Source organism: Hemiscyllium ocellatum, chromosome 22, assembly GCF_020745735.1.
Source record: "Hemiscyllium ocellatum isolate sHemOce1 chromosome 22, sHemOce1.pat.X.cur, whole genome shotgun sequence".
NCBI lineage: Eukaryota > Metazoa > Chordata > Chondrichthyes > Orectolobiformes > Hemiscylliidae > Hemiscyllium > Hemiscyllium ocellatum.
In genome coordinates, this window is record NC_083422.1 from 37,062,630 (window position 1) to 37,077,027 (window position 14,398).

Sequence of the window (14,398 nt, forward strand, 5' to 3'; positions counted from 1 at the left end):
CTCGAAATACTGCAGTGAGTAACTCACTTAATAACTCTCTAAAGCCTGTCCATCACCTACAAGGCACAAAACAGGAGTGTGATGGAATACACCCCACTTGCCTGGATGAATGCAGCTCCAGCAACATTCAAGAAGCTTGACACCACCAGGACAAAGCACCATATCCCAAAGCATCCATTCCCTCCACCACAAATTCACTAGCAGCAGTGTATACTATCTACAAGATGCTTTGCTAAAATACTTTGACAGCGCCTTCCAAACCCAGACCACTTCTGCCTAGAAGGAAAAGGACAGGAGACACATGGGAACACCACCAACTGCTTCCAAGCTACTCAACCACCCTGATTTGGAATTACATCTCTGTTTCTTTACTGACTCTGGGAATTCCCTCCCTTACTACATTTTGGGTCTACCTAATAGCACATGGACTGCGGGATTCAAGAAAGCAGCTCATCACCAACTTCTTACAGACAACTAGGAACAGGAAGTAAGTGCTGGCCAGTCAGTGGCATCCATGTCCCATGAGTGAATTAAAAAAGACGTAGCTTCAGGCACTTGCGATACTTCCTACACACACACAACTCTCTGCAATCTCTCAGTCTTTCCGAGTTGGTCTAGGATCTCTCTCACTCAATAATTTCAGCCCCTGATTTTGCATTCAGCAGTGCCTTATTCCATTCAAAATCTTTGAACGTAGTTACCACTGACAAGATGCATGAATACGAGTCATTTCCATCTGAATCATGACAGTCCTGATGGTACGCAATCTCCAGAGACTTTTTTTCTCTGATTTCCGTGCATGGTTGGTGAGCTCTGGCAAAACTGAAACAGCAGCAAGTGATCTTGTCCTATCTTTAATTTGTTGCCATCTCTGTCTTCAGCTCTTTCTAATGGTTTAACATTGATAGTATGCTTTATTCACAGAGACTCACTTCAACATTAGAATCTGTTCAAATACTGACAAAGAGAAAACTGTTCCATTGACGGCAAATCTTGCTTGTTCACTCTTTACACAAATGGCAATGTGATCTGAACTGCCAAGCAGAAAACAAAGGCTGAGCCAATATCATTGCAATTAACTTTCTACTTACCCTTTGCTTCTTTGCTGTTTATTTCCATGGTAACCTCACATCACATGGGTACTTCTTGGAACCTAAAGATGCCATAATCAGGATACCAATTAACCCTCTTTCAGAGTACCCCACTCCACTTTTATTTAAATAAAAATCACACTAAACATGTACAAACTTATCAAAACGCTTAGGCTAACACATAGCAATTGCATTAACAAATTGGAATTTAACACTGAAAGAAATTCCAGTTATGTGATCATTCAAATTAAGTGACTTTGAATCAAAAGAAATTGACTCCATCAGGAGATTTTGCGGTTCTTTGTTGAGTTCAAGATATATTCATTTCTGTCACGTTTTGGGTAAATTTTCTGAGGCGACTGGTGGAGTTTTAACAAGTATATGGATTGGAGAACAGGGCCATGGGATTACACTTGTTAGCCATTATAATGATCAGACAATTAAAAACTGGACACATTGATGTTAACACCTAACTCTCCTTTGTTATGGGGTTTAATGAGCTAAATTTTACTCCTAATCCTGTTTAGTTCTCAGTACCTCTGAGTAGGGTAGATAATAACATTTTTTTTCTCTTCACAGGATTTTTTAAGGCGCGAATTTAGTGAGGAAAATGTTTTATTCTGGTTGGCATGTGAGGAGTTCAAGAATATTCAAGACAAACAGCTGGTAAATGTTTTTCATTTGGCTATATTGATGGATTCGTAGTTTTTTTACTGTTACTGTTTTGTGGAGGTGTAACCCTACATAATGTCTTCAATTGGTTTTGTTGTAAAAATATTATTCAAAAGTTATGTTTGCAGTATCTGTAACTGAGCAAGTTACAATAATAACAGAAAGCTGACCTATATGTTTTGCATTTCCAGAATTAAGTGGATTTTTAAATAGTGTTTATTGTATCATAAATATAGAATTTTTAACCATTTATGATACTTCAAAGGTTCCAGAAAGCAAATATCCTTCTTTTTTAATCCCAGTTTAGTACTCTTTGGAACTGATCTCCATTTTATTCATGAGGAATTCATATGACTGACTGTATTCATTTATATAAGGGCAATGCAATATACCCTAAAGTGATAGATCACCACGCTATTCCTTAATATATCTGGACTCTTTGTTATCCGCAAGCAACCTAATCCTTTTGTAATAGAATCCTCAGGTCTGATTGTGCAGTCCTTCATAGTATATGGTAGTGGTATCCCTGGGAAGTCCCTGCCCCTCTCCCCTGCAGACAGAGAGGATTTGGTATATCATTCCCATTTTCGTACATGACTCAAAAACCCAAGGTCTGTTTGTATTGATGCTACCGATAGATATCAATATATTTTTTGACTTCTTATTTCTTAAATTTCACCCTTGAACTCAGGCATGCTGAAGCTCAATACCCTCCGCAAAATCTGAAATGTAAAGTCTATGTCCGAGCGGAGAAGATTTAACACGGCATGATAAATGTTTTACTGTATAAAATTTGAGGCTCATCAGTTTTAAATTTCAGTAATTGCACAAGCACCATTTAATACTGCCAGGGAATGGACACACAGCACGTAACTGCCTGTGCTTTGGCATTGTATTGACTTTAGTCAGAAATGCCAAAGACTCACTGAGGAAAGCTAGAGAAATTTGCATTACACTGTGGGGCACAGAGTGTTGTAGGTGGGGATTGAGGCAGGACATGAAAGGAAAACAACAATGAGAGTTTGCTCATTAAAAAAAGTGAAACCTGCTATTCCCGCATGTTAACAAAAACAATATAGCAATATAGGCCCTTCGGCAATTGTGCTGACACTTGATGTCTTTCTAACCTTAAAACATTTTTGCCTTTGCACGGTCTGTGTTCCTCTATTCCCTGTCTATTCAAAATGCCTTTTAAATGTTATATTGTGTATGCCCCCACCACCTCCTGTGGCAGTGCATTCCAGGCACTTGCCACCTTTTGTAAAAGGAAAACTTACCCCTCACATCTCCTTTAAACTTGCCCCCTTTTTACTTTAAACCTATGTCCTCTTGTAATTGACATTTCTACCCTGGGGGAAAGATTCTGACTATCCATTCTGTTCATGCCTCTCATAAGTTTCTATCAGGTCACTCATCCCTTGATGTTTGAGTGGAAACAAACCAAGTTTGTCCAATCACTCCTTCAGGAAACACTATGGTAAACTGTCTCTGTTTCCAAAGCCTCCATATCTTTCTGGTAATGTGGTGACCAGAACTGTATGGAGTATTCCAAAGGTGGTCTAACTAAGGTTCTATCCAAATCCCAAACTTTGTAAACATGAAAAGTCCTATATAATTTTCAAATCAAACTCATGCAGTAAACTCAGAGGACTAGTCTGATATTAGTTTTTGATTCATGCGTTATATATGGGTGAGGAAGGTTGTTTGGTTTATTTTAGTTATTTTTTCCAGAATTACCAATTAGAGAAAGAAATAATTCTAGTTTTCATCTCCACTCTACTCCCCAGGTGTCATGCCTGTGTCGAATGTTGATCACGTTTAATTTGAATAACATAAATGCTGATTTAGAATTGATTTCAATTACTATATTCAACCCATATTCCCTTGACCTATTATTACAATCTATTTTGGCATAATTTTCTGAATCAACATTTTCTATGCCATTTGCTTATAAATGGTGTTTACTTCTTTCTAGATTTTAAAAAGCCCAAATTTTTCCTGTCTGATTTCATATTTCAGTAACATAGTACAGCAATGAAAAGAAAACAGAAAGGTTTCTATTTGTATAGCCCTTTGAATGACCACCACATGTCTTAATGCACCTTGCCAGTTAAAGTTTTGTCGAGTGGTCACTGTCTTTATGTAAGAAAAGTGACTGCCGAATTACAGATGACGTGGGGCGACACAGTGGTCCAGTGGTTAGGATTGCTGCTTCACAGCCCCAGGGGTCCAGGTTCAATTCCTACCTTGGGCAACTGTCTGTGTGGAGTTTGCACATTCTCTCTGTGTCTGCGTGGGTTTCCTCTGAGTTCTCCCGTTTCCGCCCACAATGCAAAATGCAAAAGATGTACAGGTCAGGTGAATTGGCCATGCTAAATTGCCTATGGTGTTAGGTGCATTAGTCAGGGTAAGTAGGGTGGGTTACTCTTCGGAGGGTTGGTGTGGACTTGTTGTGCTGAAGGGCCTATTTCCACACTGTAGGGAATCTAATCTAAACATGGCCAGCTCACACAAAAATCAGTGGGATAATGACCAGGTTACCTGTTCCTACGATACTGATTGATTGACCTCCATTCCACTTTCCTGTTTAATTTCCACATTCCCTGATTGCCATAGGATCAAAAATCTATCTATCCCAAGCTTTAATGTACTGAACAATTGAGCATCAACAGTCCTGTGGGTTAGAGAATTTCAAAGCTTCACAATCCTCTGAATGGAAATTTCTCCTCTTCTCAACACTAAATGATAGTCTCAATATCAACAATGTCCACCGTTCTAGACTATGACAAATTCCCTCTTAGAATCTACCCTACTAAAACCCCTTTAGAGTTTCTCAGTTCAATTAGATCACCTTTTATTCTTCTAAACTCCAGTGAATAAGCAGTTTTTTTGACCAAATCTCTCCTAATAAGACAACATGGTAATTACATGATTCAATCTAGTGAACCTTCAAGACACGTAGTCCTTCCTGAGTTAAAGAGACTAAACCCATGCAAAGTACTCCAGGGGTAGTCTTATTAAGGCCTTGTATAATTATAACATAAATCCGTTGTTTTTCACTCCAAATAACTTGCAAAAATGGCAATATACATTTGCCTTCCCAACTGCTCATTGTTGGGATGCATGCTCTTGTTGTGCTTCCTGCACAAGGGTACCCAAATCTCCCTGAACATTTGCATAAAAATATTTCACCATTTTAAAAAAGGCATTCAGATAGCAAGTTTTGAGAAGGTTTGTAGCTCAAGTTGAGGTTCTGGATGTAAGTTTGCTCGCTGAACTGGAAGGTTCATTTTGAAAACAAACCTTCCAATTCAGCAAGCAAACTTGCATGCAAGACCTTCAGATTTTCTAGTTTTCCATCAAAGCGTAAAATCTCACATTCACCTGTACCCATCTGCTAACTTATTTCCAATTATTTACCCTATTTCCCATTGCAGTGTCTGCATGTTTCCTCACAGCATACTTTCCCACTTCTTAACAAACTTTGATATGTAATCCCTATTCTTTTATCTGAACAATGATTTATGAAATCAAAGGTTCAAATTAGGAAGACTAGTAGAGTCCTAGCATTGATTCTGGTGCACCGCATTCAACATTTTAACCCCATCCTGACTTAATGCTTTCTATTGTTCCAAAATTTGTATCCATTCCCAAATTGTCTACAGAATTACTTTGAGCTTAACCAGTGGCATTCCATGATGAAGCTTGTCAAATCTTTTTTATGTTGTGGCACACCACATTATGTATACTTAACAATCGTTTGGGATCACTTTGTCAAATGTAACAGGATTGATCAGGCCTACATTTCCTCTTCTGATGTAGCTTCTGATTGCTAGATCAGTACTGTTTATATAGGTCACTATCACTGACAGCCACCTATATGTTTCAGTTTTACTTTGATTAGTTCTGTTACTGTGCGGAGTACAACAAATAAGATTATAAGGGTCAAGAATCACTCTTCGTTTTTGGAAAATTGGCACTATTCAACTTGGACTCACTGCCAGGAATTGGTTCTTCACAGATTTCTTCCCTTGTCCCGCTTAGCAGTAGATATCATCTGTTGCTGAAGCTTTATTAATTTTGTGGGGTTTTTTATTTGTCTAGGATGTCTCATTTATATCTAACACTAACTTTATTTGGAATTTTCCAGTGTGGTAGTTCATGTCTATTCCAGCAAATACTATGAAGAAATATGTTTTGTGTTTTAACCCTCCACAGTGCCAATTCTTCGTTTCTGTCCTATAGGACAGCACTATGATTTTCACTTTTTGCCCCCTAAAATGTCACTGGACGAAGTTTTCCACCTCACATAGTCTACATCCTCACATCTTTGAATTTATCTCTTTTTTGAGATTGTATACTTGTTTGCAAAGAACCTGAGTATTTCTGCATCTCTGATTATGCTGAACTCTGTAAATCTGTAGCCGTCATCCTAAAAATGTATCACAATTGCTACTCAGTAAGTTATTATAAGTCACTTGCCATAAACAGATTCAAATGTACAGTCTTTTGTGGTCTCCTTGACACACTTTCATGATGCAACCATTTATTATATATAAAAACCCAAATTCCTAATTATATACTTGATATTCTATCTTTATTTTTAGATGATTGCAATTAAAATAAATTAGATTTTTCTTCAACCTCTTCATAGAACAATTTGATTGTTACCTTTGCTTAATAAGATAGAAACTTCATGTCTCAACCTCACCAAAATGTACAAAATAAGATGATATAAAACTAGAATGATGAAATTAAAAAATCACACAACACCAGGTTATAGTCCAACAGGTATAATTGGGAGCACCCTAGCTTTCGGAGCGACGTTCCTTCATCAGGTGATAGTGGAGGGCTCGATCGTAACACAGAATTTATAGCAAAAATTTGCAGTGTGATGTAACTGAAATTATACATTGAAAAATTGATTGTCTGTAAAGCCTTTCATCTGTTAGAATACAGTGATAGTTTCACTTCTTTCATGTGTAAATCACAAAACTTTTTTTTAAAGTTGCATTCTCGGGTTAGCTGTTAACAATGGTGATAGCTAGACAATATGTTGAAGGTGTTAGCCCCTGTGTTCTCTCTCTATGACCTGATGTTCAGATTGATTCTAATCTAAAAAGTGAGGTAACAGAGTTTTACATAAATTCATGCAGTTTTTGAGCTCAGTTCTACATGAATGTATGCAGTTTTTGAGCAAAGTGCAATGTAACCCAAGGTCCCGGTTGAGGCCCTCCCTATGGGTACCAAACTTATCTATCAGCCTCTGCTCGGCCAGATATTCCTACACTCTCACATAGTCATGAACACAGGTACACACAGACGCGCACACAGACACCCACACACACTGCCACACTCACACATGCACCCCCTCACAGACTTGAGACACTCTGCACTCACTACACACACACACACGCACACGCACACACACACTTTCTCACACTCACAACCCCCACCCCAGACACACACACACACACACACACACACACATATATTTTGTGGGGTGAATTTGTATTTGCAGAGTTATATTGCACTTTGCTCAAAAACTGCATACATTCATGTAGAACTCTGAGCTCAAAAACTGCATGAATTTATGTAAAACTCTGTTATCTCACTTTTTAGATAAGAATCAATCTAAACATCAGGTCATAGAGAACACAGGGGGCTAACACCTTCAACATATTGTCTAGCTATCACCATTGTTAACAGCTAACCCGAGAATGCAACTTTAAAATAAAGTGTTTTGTGATTTACACATGAAAGAAGTGAAACTATCACTGTATTCTAACAGATGAAAGGCTTTACAGACAATCAATTTTTCAATGTATAATTTCAGTTACATCACACTGCAAATTTTTGCTATAAATTCTGTGTTATGATCGAGCCCTCCACTATCACCTGATGAAGAAGCATCGCTCCGAAAGCTAGTGTGCTTTCAATTAAACCTGTTGGACTATAACCTGGTGTTGTGTGATTTTTAACTTTGTACACCCCAGTCCAACACCGGCATTTCCAAATCTAGAATAATGAATGTACAGTATTGTAGGGATAGCATGTTGAACATGTATGCATTTTAGCTATTATTCTAATTACTTGTATCAGTTATTTTAGATCTAAACCTTATATATTAATTCCTTGAATGCTTTTTGTTCTATTGATGAAGCTTCATGGTAAGGCACAACAAATCTACAAAACCTTTCTGTGCAGTAAGGCCGCAACACAGGTAAATGTGGAGGGACAGTCTCGAATCAGTGAGAGCATGTTGGCACAACCGCATCCATTCATGTTTCAGAAACTGCAAGACCAGGTAAAATATTTCATGTTCATTTTTGTGGATAGATAACTGTTATTGCAATAAACACTTTCAAAAGTTAGGTCTATCTCAAACTATTTAATTGCAATGCGGAGGTTGAAATCATATGTCATATTTCTGTTCTGGTATGTATTTTGTTTTCTCATTTTAATTGCATTGACCTCAGTTATCATTTGTTTATAGTGGAAGTTTATACAAATATTTAAACAAATTTCTCTTCATGCTTGCATTGTACCTGAGATATGTATAGATTGTAGTTACATAAAAACAGTACATTTAACATACCTAGTCAGGCTTTACACTTGCACACCCAGTTTTGATTATTTATAAACCGCCATCAAAGTTACAGTCATATGTTCCTCACATTAAACCCTTCAAATGGACTACTTTATTGTATCTCAAAAAACATGGATATGTACACTTACAATTTCACTTACCTTTTCATGGGAGATAATTTAGAGGCTTTTTTTTTCCTTTGTTATATAATAAGTTGCTCAGTGCACAGACTGAAAGGAAGAAACCCCTGAGGGTATGTGTGAGAAATATTAGATGGGTGGTAGAGGTTATTACGTTCATATAAATGTCTACAATATATAATCATTACATGGATGGCAAGAACTTTAGAAGTGATTAATAGTGGTCTACTAGGAGAGTTTACAGACTCAGAGTTGGACGCATTTGTGTTGCACCAAGAGAAACTTAACTCCAACCTACAGACTGCAATTCTTTTCAAAACATTTCGCTTTCAGAGGAATCTGGATGTGGAGATTTCCCTCTTCAATTTAATGTTTTCAGTTGAAATATAATTGCTATATAATATAATTCAGTGCTATATAATTGCAGTAAATATCAGTCCTTCGTCCTTTTGGGAATGGAAACATATAAGGCACAGAAAGACCAATGGTGAAGAGACAGAACTATTTCAAAATATCGTAAAGGACCAGTCTGATCAGTCTGGTATCTGGTGTCTGTGTATGGCAGTGAAACTGAACTCATTAAGTGCTGTGTATTTGAAGGATCAAACTTAATTTTATAACCATTCTAAACCATACTGTTTTTGTGTTTGGGGGACTAAGTGCCCTTCTGTTTAATTTATTGTCCTGCACTGAGTATTTAGCCTAGTCTGCCCAGCCCTGTTAGAATTTTATATTTTTCAAACAGATACCCTCTTATCCTTGTAAACTCCAATGCATACAGGCTCAGTCAAACCAATACCCATTTGTCTGGATGGGTGCAGCTCTACCTACACTCAAGAAGTTTGACACCATTCAGGATAAAGCAACCCACTTGATTGGCTCCACATCCACAAGCAGCCACTCCCTCCTCCATTGATGCTCAGTAGTAGCGGCGTGTGCTATCTACAAGATGCACGGCAGAAATTCACCACAGCTTCTTAGACAGCACTCTCCAAACCTGGGACCATTTCCATCTATAAGGACAAGGACAGCATACAAATAGGACCATCACCAGTGGCACGTTCCCCTCAAAGCGACTCATCACCTTGACATAGAAATATATCGCCATTCCTTCACTGTGGCATTCTCAAAATACTGGAATTCCCTCCCTACAATCATTGTGGGTTAACCCACAATGGACTGCAGTGATTCAAGAAGGCAGTTCATCACCACCTTCTCAAGGACAACCAGGAACAGGCTTCAAATACTGGCCAGCCAGCAACATCCACAACTCATGAATGAGTTAAAACCAGAAAAAAAATCTCTCCTCACAGGACAGTGTTTATACATATATTGACCTTTCCAGTCAATAATCCAGTCAATTAAGAATATTTGCGTGAATTAAAAGTGAAATAACTAAGAAATTGAAGTCAGGTTACATATTTTTAAAAGCGTATTTATTCAACATGCAAATTCTTTCAGGCAGTGCTGTCAACCAGCACTGAAATGTTGATATATACTGAATTACAGTTGAAATATTTTGTGTTGAGAAGTGATCTAGTGTTGATAACAATGAAGTCAGTTTCAGGATTTAGAATTCCTTTTCTCATGTCAGCAATCTGCAGCAAATGGAACACTTGGCTCCAGTGGTGCACTGTGCAAAATATTTTATTTCAACTGAAAACATTAAATCGAAGAGGGAAATCTCCACATCCAGATCCTTCTGAAAACCAAATGTTTTGAAAAGAATTGCAGTCTGTAGGTTGGAGTTAAGTTTCCCTTGGTGCAGCACAAATGCGCCCAGCTTGGAGTCTGTAAACTCTCCTGGTAGACCACAATTAATCGCTTCTAAAGCTCTTGCCATCCATGTAATGATTATATATTGTAGACATTTATATTAACATAATAACCTCTACCACCCATCAAATATTTCTCCAAATTTCTCACACATACCCTCATGGCTTTCTTCCTTTCAGTCTGTGCACTGAGCAACTTATATGTATGATTTCAATCGCTTGTACTCTCCAATAGCCTCAAATCATCTTGCGTCCTCACCTTTGTGTTCATAGTACCTTCACTTCCTCCTGAAAATTTTCTGTCCATTTAAAATCCCCTACCCATTTGCAGAGCGACTTATTGTTAAAATCACTGATGAGGCAAACTCTGATCAATCTTTTGTATTGCTCTCCTATTTTTTCTATCATCCCTCACTTCTAAGCCAACTTCTTTCTATAACTCACCCTGCATTAAAAACTCCTCCCCCAACTCACTCACCTCCGTACTCTCAAATTTCTTCCTAAATTGTGAGCCTTCAATATGACATCTAGGCCGTTGTAAATTTGTTGAGATGGTGATGAACAGTTGTGACTTTTGTCCCTTGTACTACTATTTCTGATCCTGTTTTGTCCCTGGTATATCCACATGGACAAACCCGTTGCCTTTTAGTACAAGATAAGTGGGGAGTCAATTATCTAGCAATCCAGAAAGTCAGGTTAATGCTCTGGGGGCATAGGTTTGAATCCTGCCATGACAGATGGAGAAATTCAAATTCAGTAGATATCTGAAATTAAAAAGCTGGTCGAATGGAAACTCTGTAACTGCTGTTGATTATCATAAAAATCCATTGGGTACACAACATGGTTTAGGGAAGTAAATTTGCCATTCTTCCCTGGTCTGGCCTATATCTGACTCTAGACCCATGGGATTGTGGTTGACTCTAAACTATCCCCTGGACAGTTAGGATTGGCAATATATCTTGGTATAGCCAGTAATGTCTACATCCTCTGACTGAGTAAAGGAAAAATATCTAGTTAGATCAGTTAAAGCTGTATCAACTATGCTTTCAATCACTAAAACTGACAACAGCTCAAAGACCATCCAAGAAAGCAGAACTGACTCTATTCTGAAATACCATGCCTCCTTCATTCTAACCTCCAACAACAAGGGCAACAACTCCTGAACCTTTTCATTACATAAATCATAACATATTCAGCTGCCTCTGCTACTTCATACCAGAATAAACTTTCTCTCAGTTCCCCTCTGCCCTTATTGTGATTGTACCTCGTATCAAGAGCCTGTTTCTTCTAGGCAAAATCTTTGAACCTGTTATTACACCCCACTCCCTAATTATATTTATCTTTCTTGGAACTCCTCTTTTGAATCCTGGTTCTGTCCCTGTTGCTGTGCAGAAATGGTGCTTAACCAAAGTCACACGATCTTCTCGATAACCTCCTTCTTGATTTGCCTGCTGTTTTTGATGGAGTTGACCACAACATTCTGCTCCAATGCATGTCTCTGAACACCTTCTGAAGAAGGGTCACTGGACTCAAAATGTTAACTCTGATTTCTCTCCACAGATGCTGCCAGACCTGCTGACGTATTCCAGAAATTTCTGTTTTTGTTTCTACTTCCATTACGTGTTCCTTGTTGTTTTCTCATGTTTGTCTCATGTATTTCAGTTAGTGCCACCATTATTGCATGAAGTTTTGAGCACTCAGTCATGATTCTGTGCTTCATTTCACAATATGTTTACATTTTTTAACCCTATGATTTAGGAACTAATGATCAGAATATTTTTTAAAAAGTTATAATACTTCTGCAGTTCCCATTAATGTGGTCTAAATAAAGGAGCCATTTTGCCATTTTTTTTCCCATTCTGAGGGTCTAGTTTCTGCTTTTCTGGAAGTAACCTATATTTTAGTCAGTTCAGGTTTTTTTAAATGGCTATAAATCCATGGCTCAGTCTGTCATACAACTAATTCCTTTAATCTATCTCTTATTTTTGGTAGTTTTCTCTGCCCATCCTAAGGTTATTCTTTTTTTTAATCTTGTCCTTCAAATAATTATTTTGTAAAACAAGAAAACTTCTATGTCAAAATATAATGACGAACTGAAAGTGCAGAATGTCACCACCTGTTTGGTGATAGGAAAGAATGTAAAAGAAATATACATTGGAATGAGAACATGTTCTTCAATTCAGCCACTTTTGAAAATAGTGGCAATTCCATGCAATTACTGTTTAAAGGAGACTGTGTAGACATATTGTTTACTCTTGAAGATGGCAGTTTCCCCCCACAAGTTAACCCTATATTTCTCTGAGGATCCACGGAGCACAAACTTTAGTAAAGATTGGAAGAGATCAGTGCCATCACGTGGCAATGCTGTAATTGAACAGTTGAGCATCAGTTGTTCTTTTCTAGTTTGGAATTGAGTTTTTAAGAATATACATGAAGCAATATAATTTCTACTTTAAGTAGCTTTCACTTCAATGAATCACATAGTTTCATAGATGACAAAAGTGCTGCTGTTTGATTGCATCATTGTTTGATACATTACCTTTTTATCTTACAGATATTTACTCTTATGAAATATGACAGTTACAATCGTTTTCTGAAATCTGATTTATGCCAGCAAGTCAAGCAACTGGAAGAAAGTGGAAAGACTTCCCTAGATTCTGATGAAACTGTACCGAAGAGGGCATCCAGGATTTATAATCGATAACTAAACTTGTGGACTAGCTTCATAACAAACGTGTGCTTTCTTAGCTTTACTTGCTAATGGACTGTAATGATGCCTATTGGTTAAGTGTTGACTGTGTTGGAGAAAAGCATGCATGTAATCTCTGTAAATTATGGTACTGAGTATTCTCAGGTAGGATACATGTCAACACAGGGAGAAAGTGAGGACTGCAGATGCTGGAGATCAGAGCTGAAAATGTGTTGCTGGAAAAGCGCAGCAGGTCAGGCAGCATCCAAGGAGCAGGAGAATCAACGTTTCGGGCATGAGCCCTTCTTCAGGAAAGAGGAGAGTGTGCCAAGCAGGCCAGGATAAAAGTAGGGAAGAGGGACTTGGGGGAGGGGCATTGGAAATGCGATAGGTGGGAGGAGGTTAAGGTGAGGGTGATAGGCCGGAGTGGGGATGGGGGCAGAGAGGTCAGGAAGAAGATTGCAGGTTAGGAGGGCGGTGCTGAGTTTGAGGGTTGGGATTGAGACAAGGTGGGGGGAGGGGAAATGAGGAAACTGGAGAAATCTGAGTTCATCCCTTGTGGTTGGAGGGTTCCTAGGGCGGAAGATGAGGGGCTCTTCCTCCAGCCGTCGTGTTGCTGTGGTCTGGCTATGGTCTGGGACACCCGGACCAACCAAGCCAACCACCCCGTGGCTCAACATTTCAACTCCCCCTCCCACTCCACCAAGAACATGCAGGTCCATTGACTCCTCCATCGCCAGACCATAGCAACACGATGGCTGCAGGAAGAGTGCCTCATCTTCCGCCCTAGGAACCCTCCAACCACAAGGGATGAACTCAGATTTCTCCAGTTTCCTCATTTCCCTTCCCCCCACCTTGTCTCAGTCCCAACCCTCGAACTCAGCACCACCTTCCTAACCTGCAATCTTCTTCCTGACCTCTCCGCCCCCACCCCCTCTCCAGCCTATCACCCTCACCTTAACCTCCTTCCACCTATCGCATTTCCAACGCCCCTCCCCCAAGTCCCTCTTCCCTACCTTTTATCTTAGCCTGCTTGGCACACTCTCCTAATTCCTGAAGAAGGGCTCATGCCCGAAACGTCAATTCTCCTGCTCCTTGGATGCTGCCTGACCTGCTGCGCTTTTCCAGCAACACATTTTCAGCTACATGTCAACACAGCTGTAGACCACGCACTCTGAACAATGACGTGTAAACTTCAGCATCAGGATGAATAAGTAGATATTTTGGGTACTATCTCTGCGTTTCTGATGTGAAAAGCAGCAGGATTAAATTGTGATTGATTTCCTGGGTATAAGACCAAGACTACCATTTGCCTTATACAGCTGTCCCAACTAAATTTTGGAATACATTGGAGTGCAGATGATGACAATAGATTCAATCATTGCTTTAAACTACTAAATATTGTGAACTGAGAACAATCTTTTAAAAAAAATTCAGGGAAA

General features: G+C 38.8%; 1 protein-coding gene across 1 annotated transcript in view; it reads left to right on the forward strand.

Annotated features, from left to right (window-relative positions):
• Positions 1–13,197, forward strand: part of LOC132826480 (regulator of G-protein signaling 10-like) — a 35,279-nt gene extending 22,082 nt beyond the window's left edge. Inside the window, exons 3-5 of the mRNA XM_060842438.1 lie at positions 1,671–1,757; positions 7,927–8,070; positions 12,822–13,197. Coding sequence (XP_060698421.1) covers positions 1,671–1,757; positions 7,927–8,070; positions 12,822–12,971 — 381 coding nt within the window. The 3' untranslated portion in view covers positions 12,972–13,197. The remainder of the gene's footprint in view (positions 1–1,670; positions 1,758–7,926; positions 8,071–12,821) is intronic.
• The last annotated feature ends 1,201 nt before the right edge of the window (positions 13,198–14,398 follow it).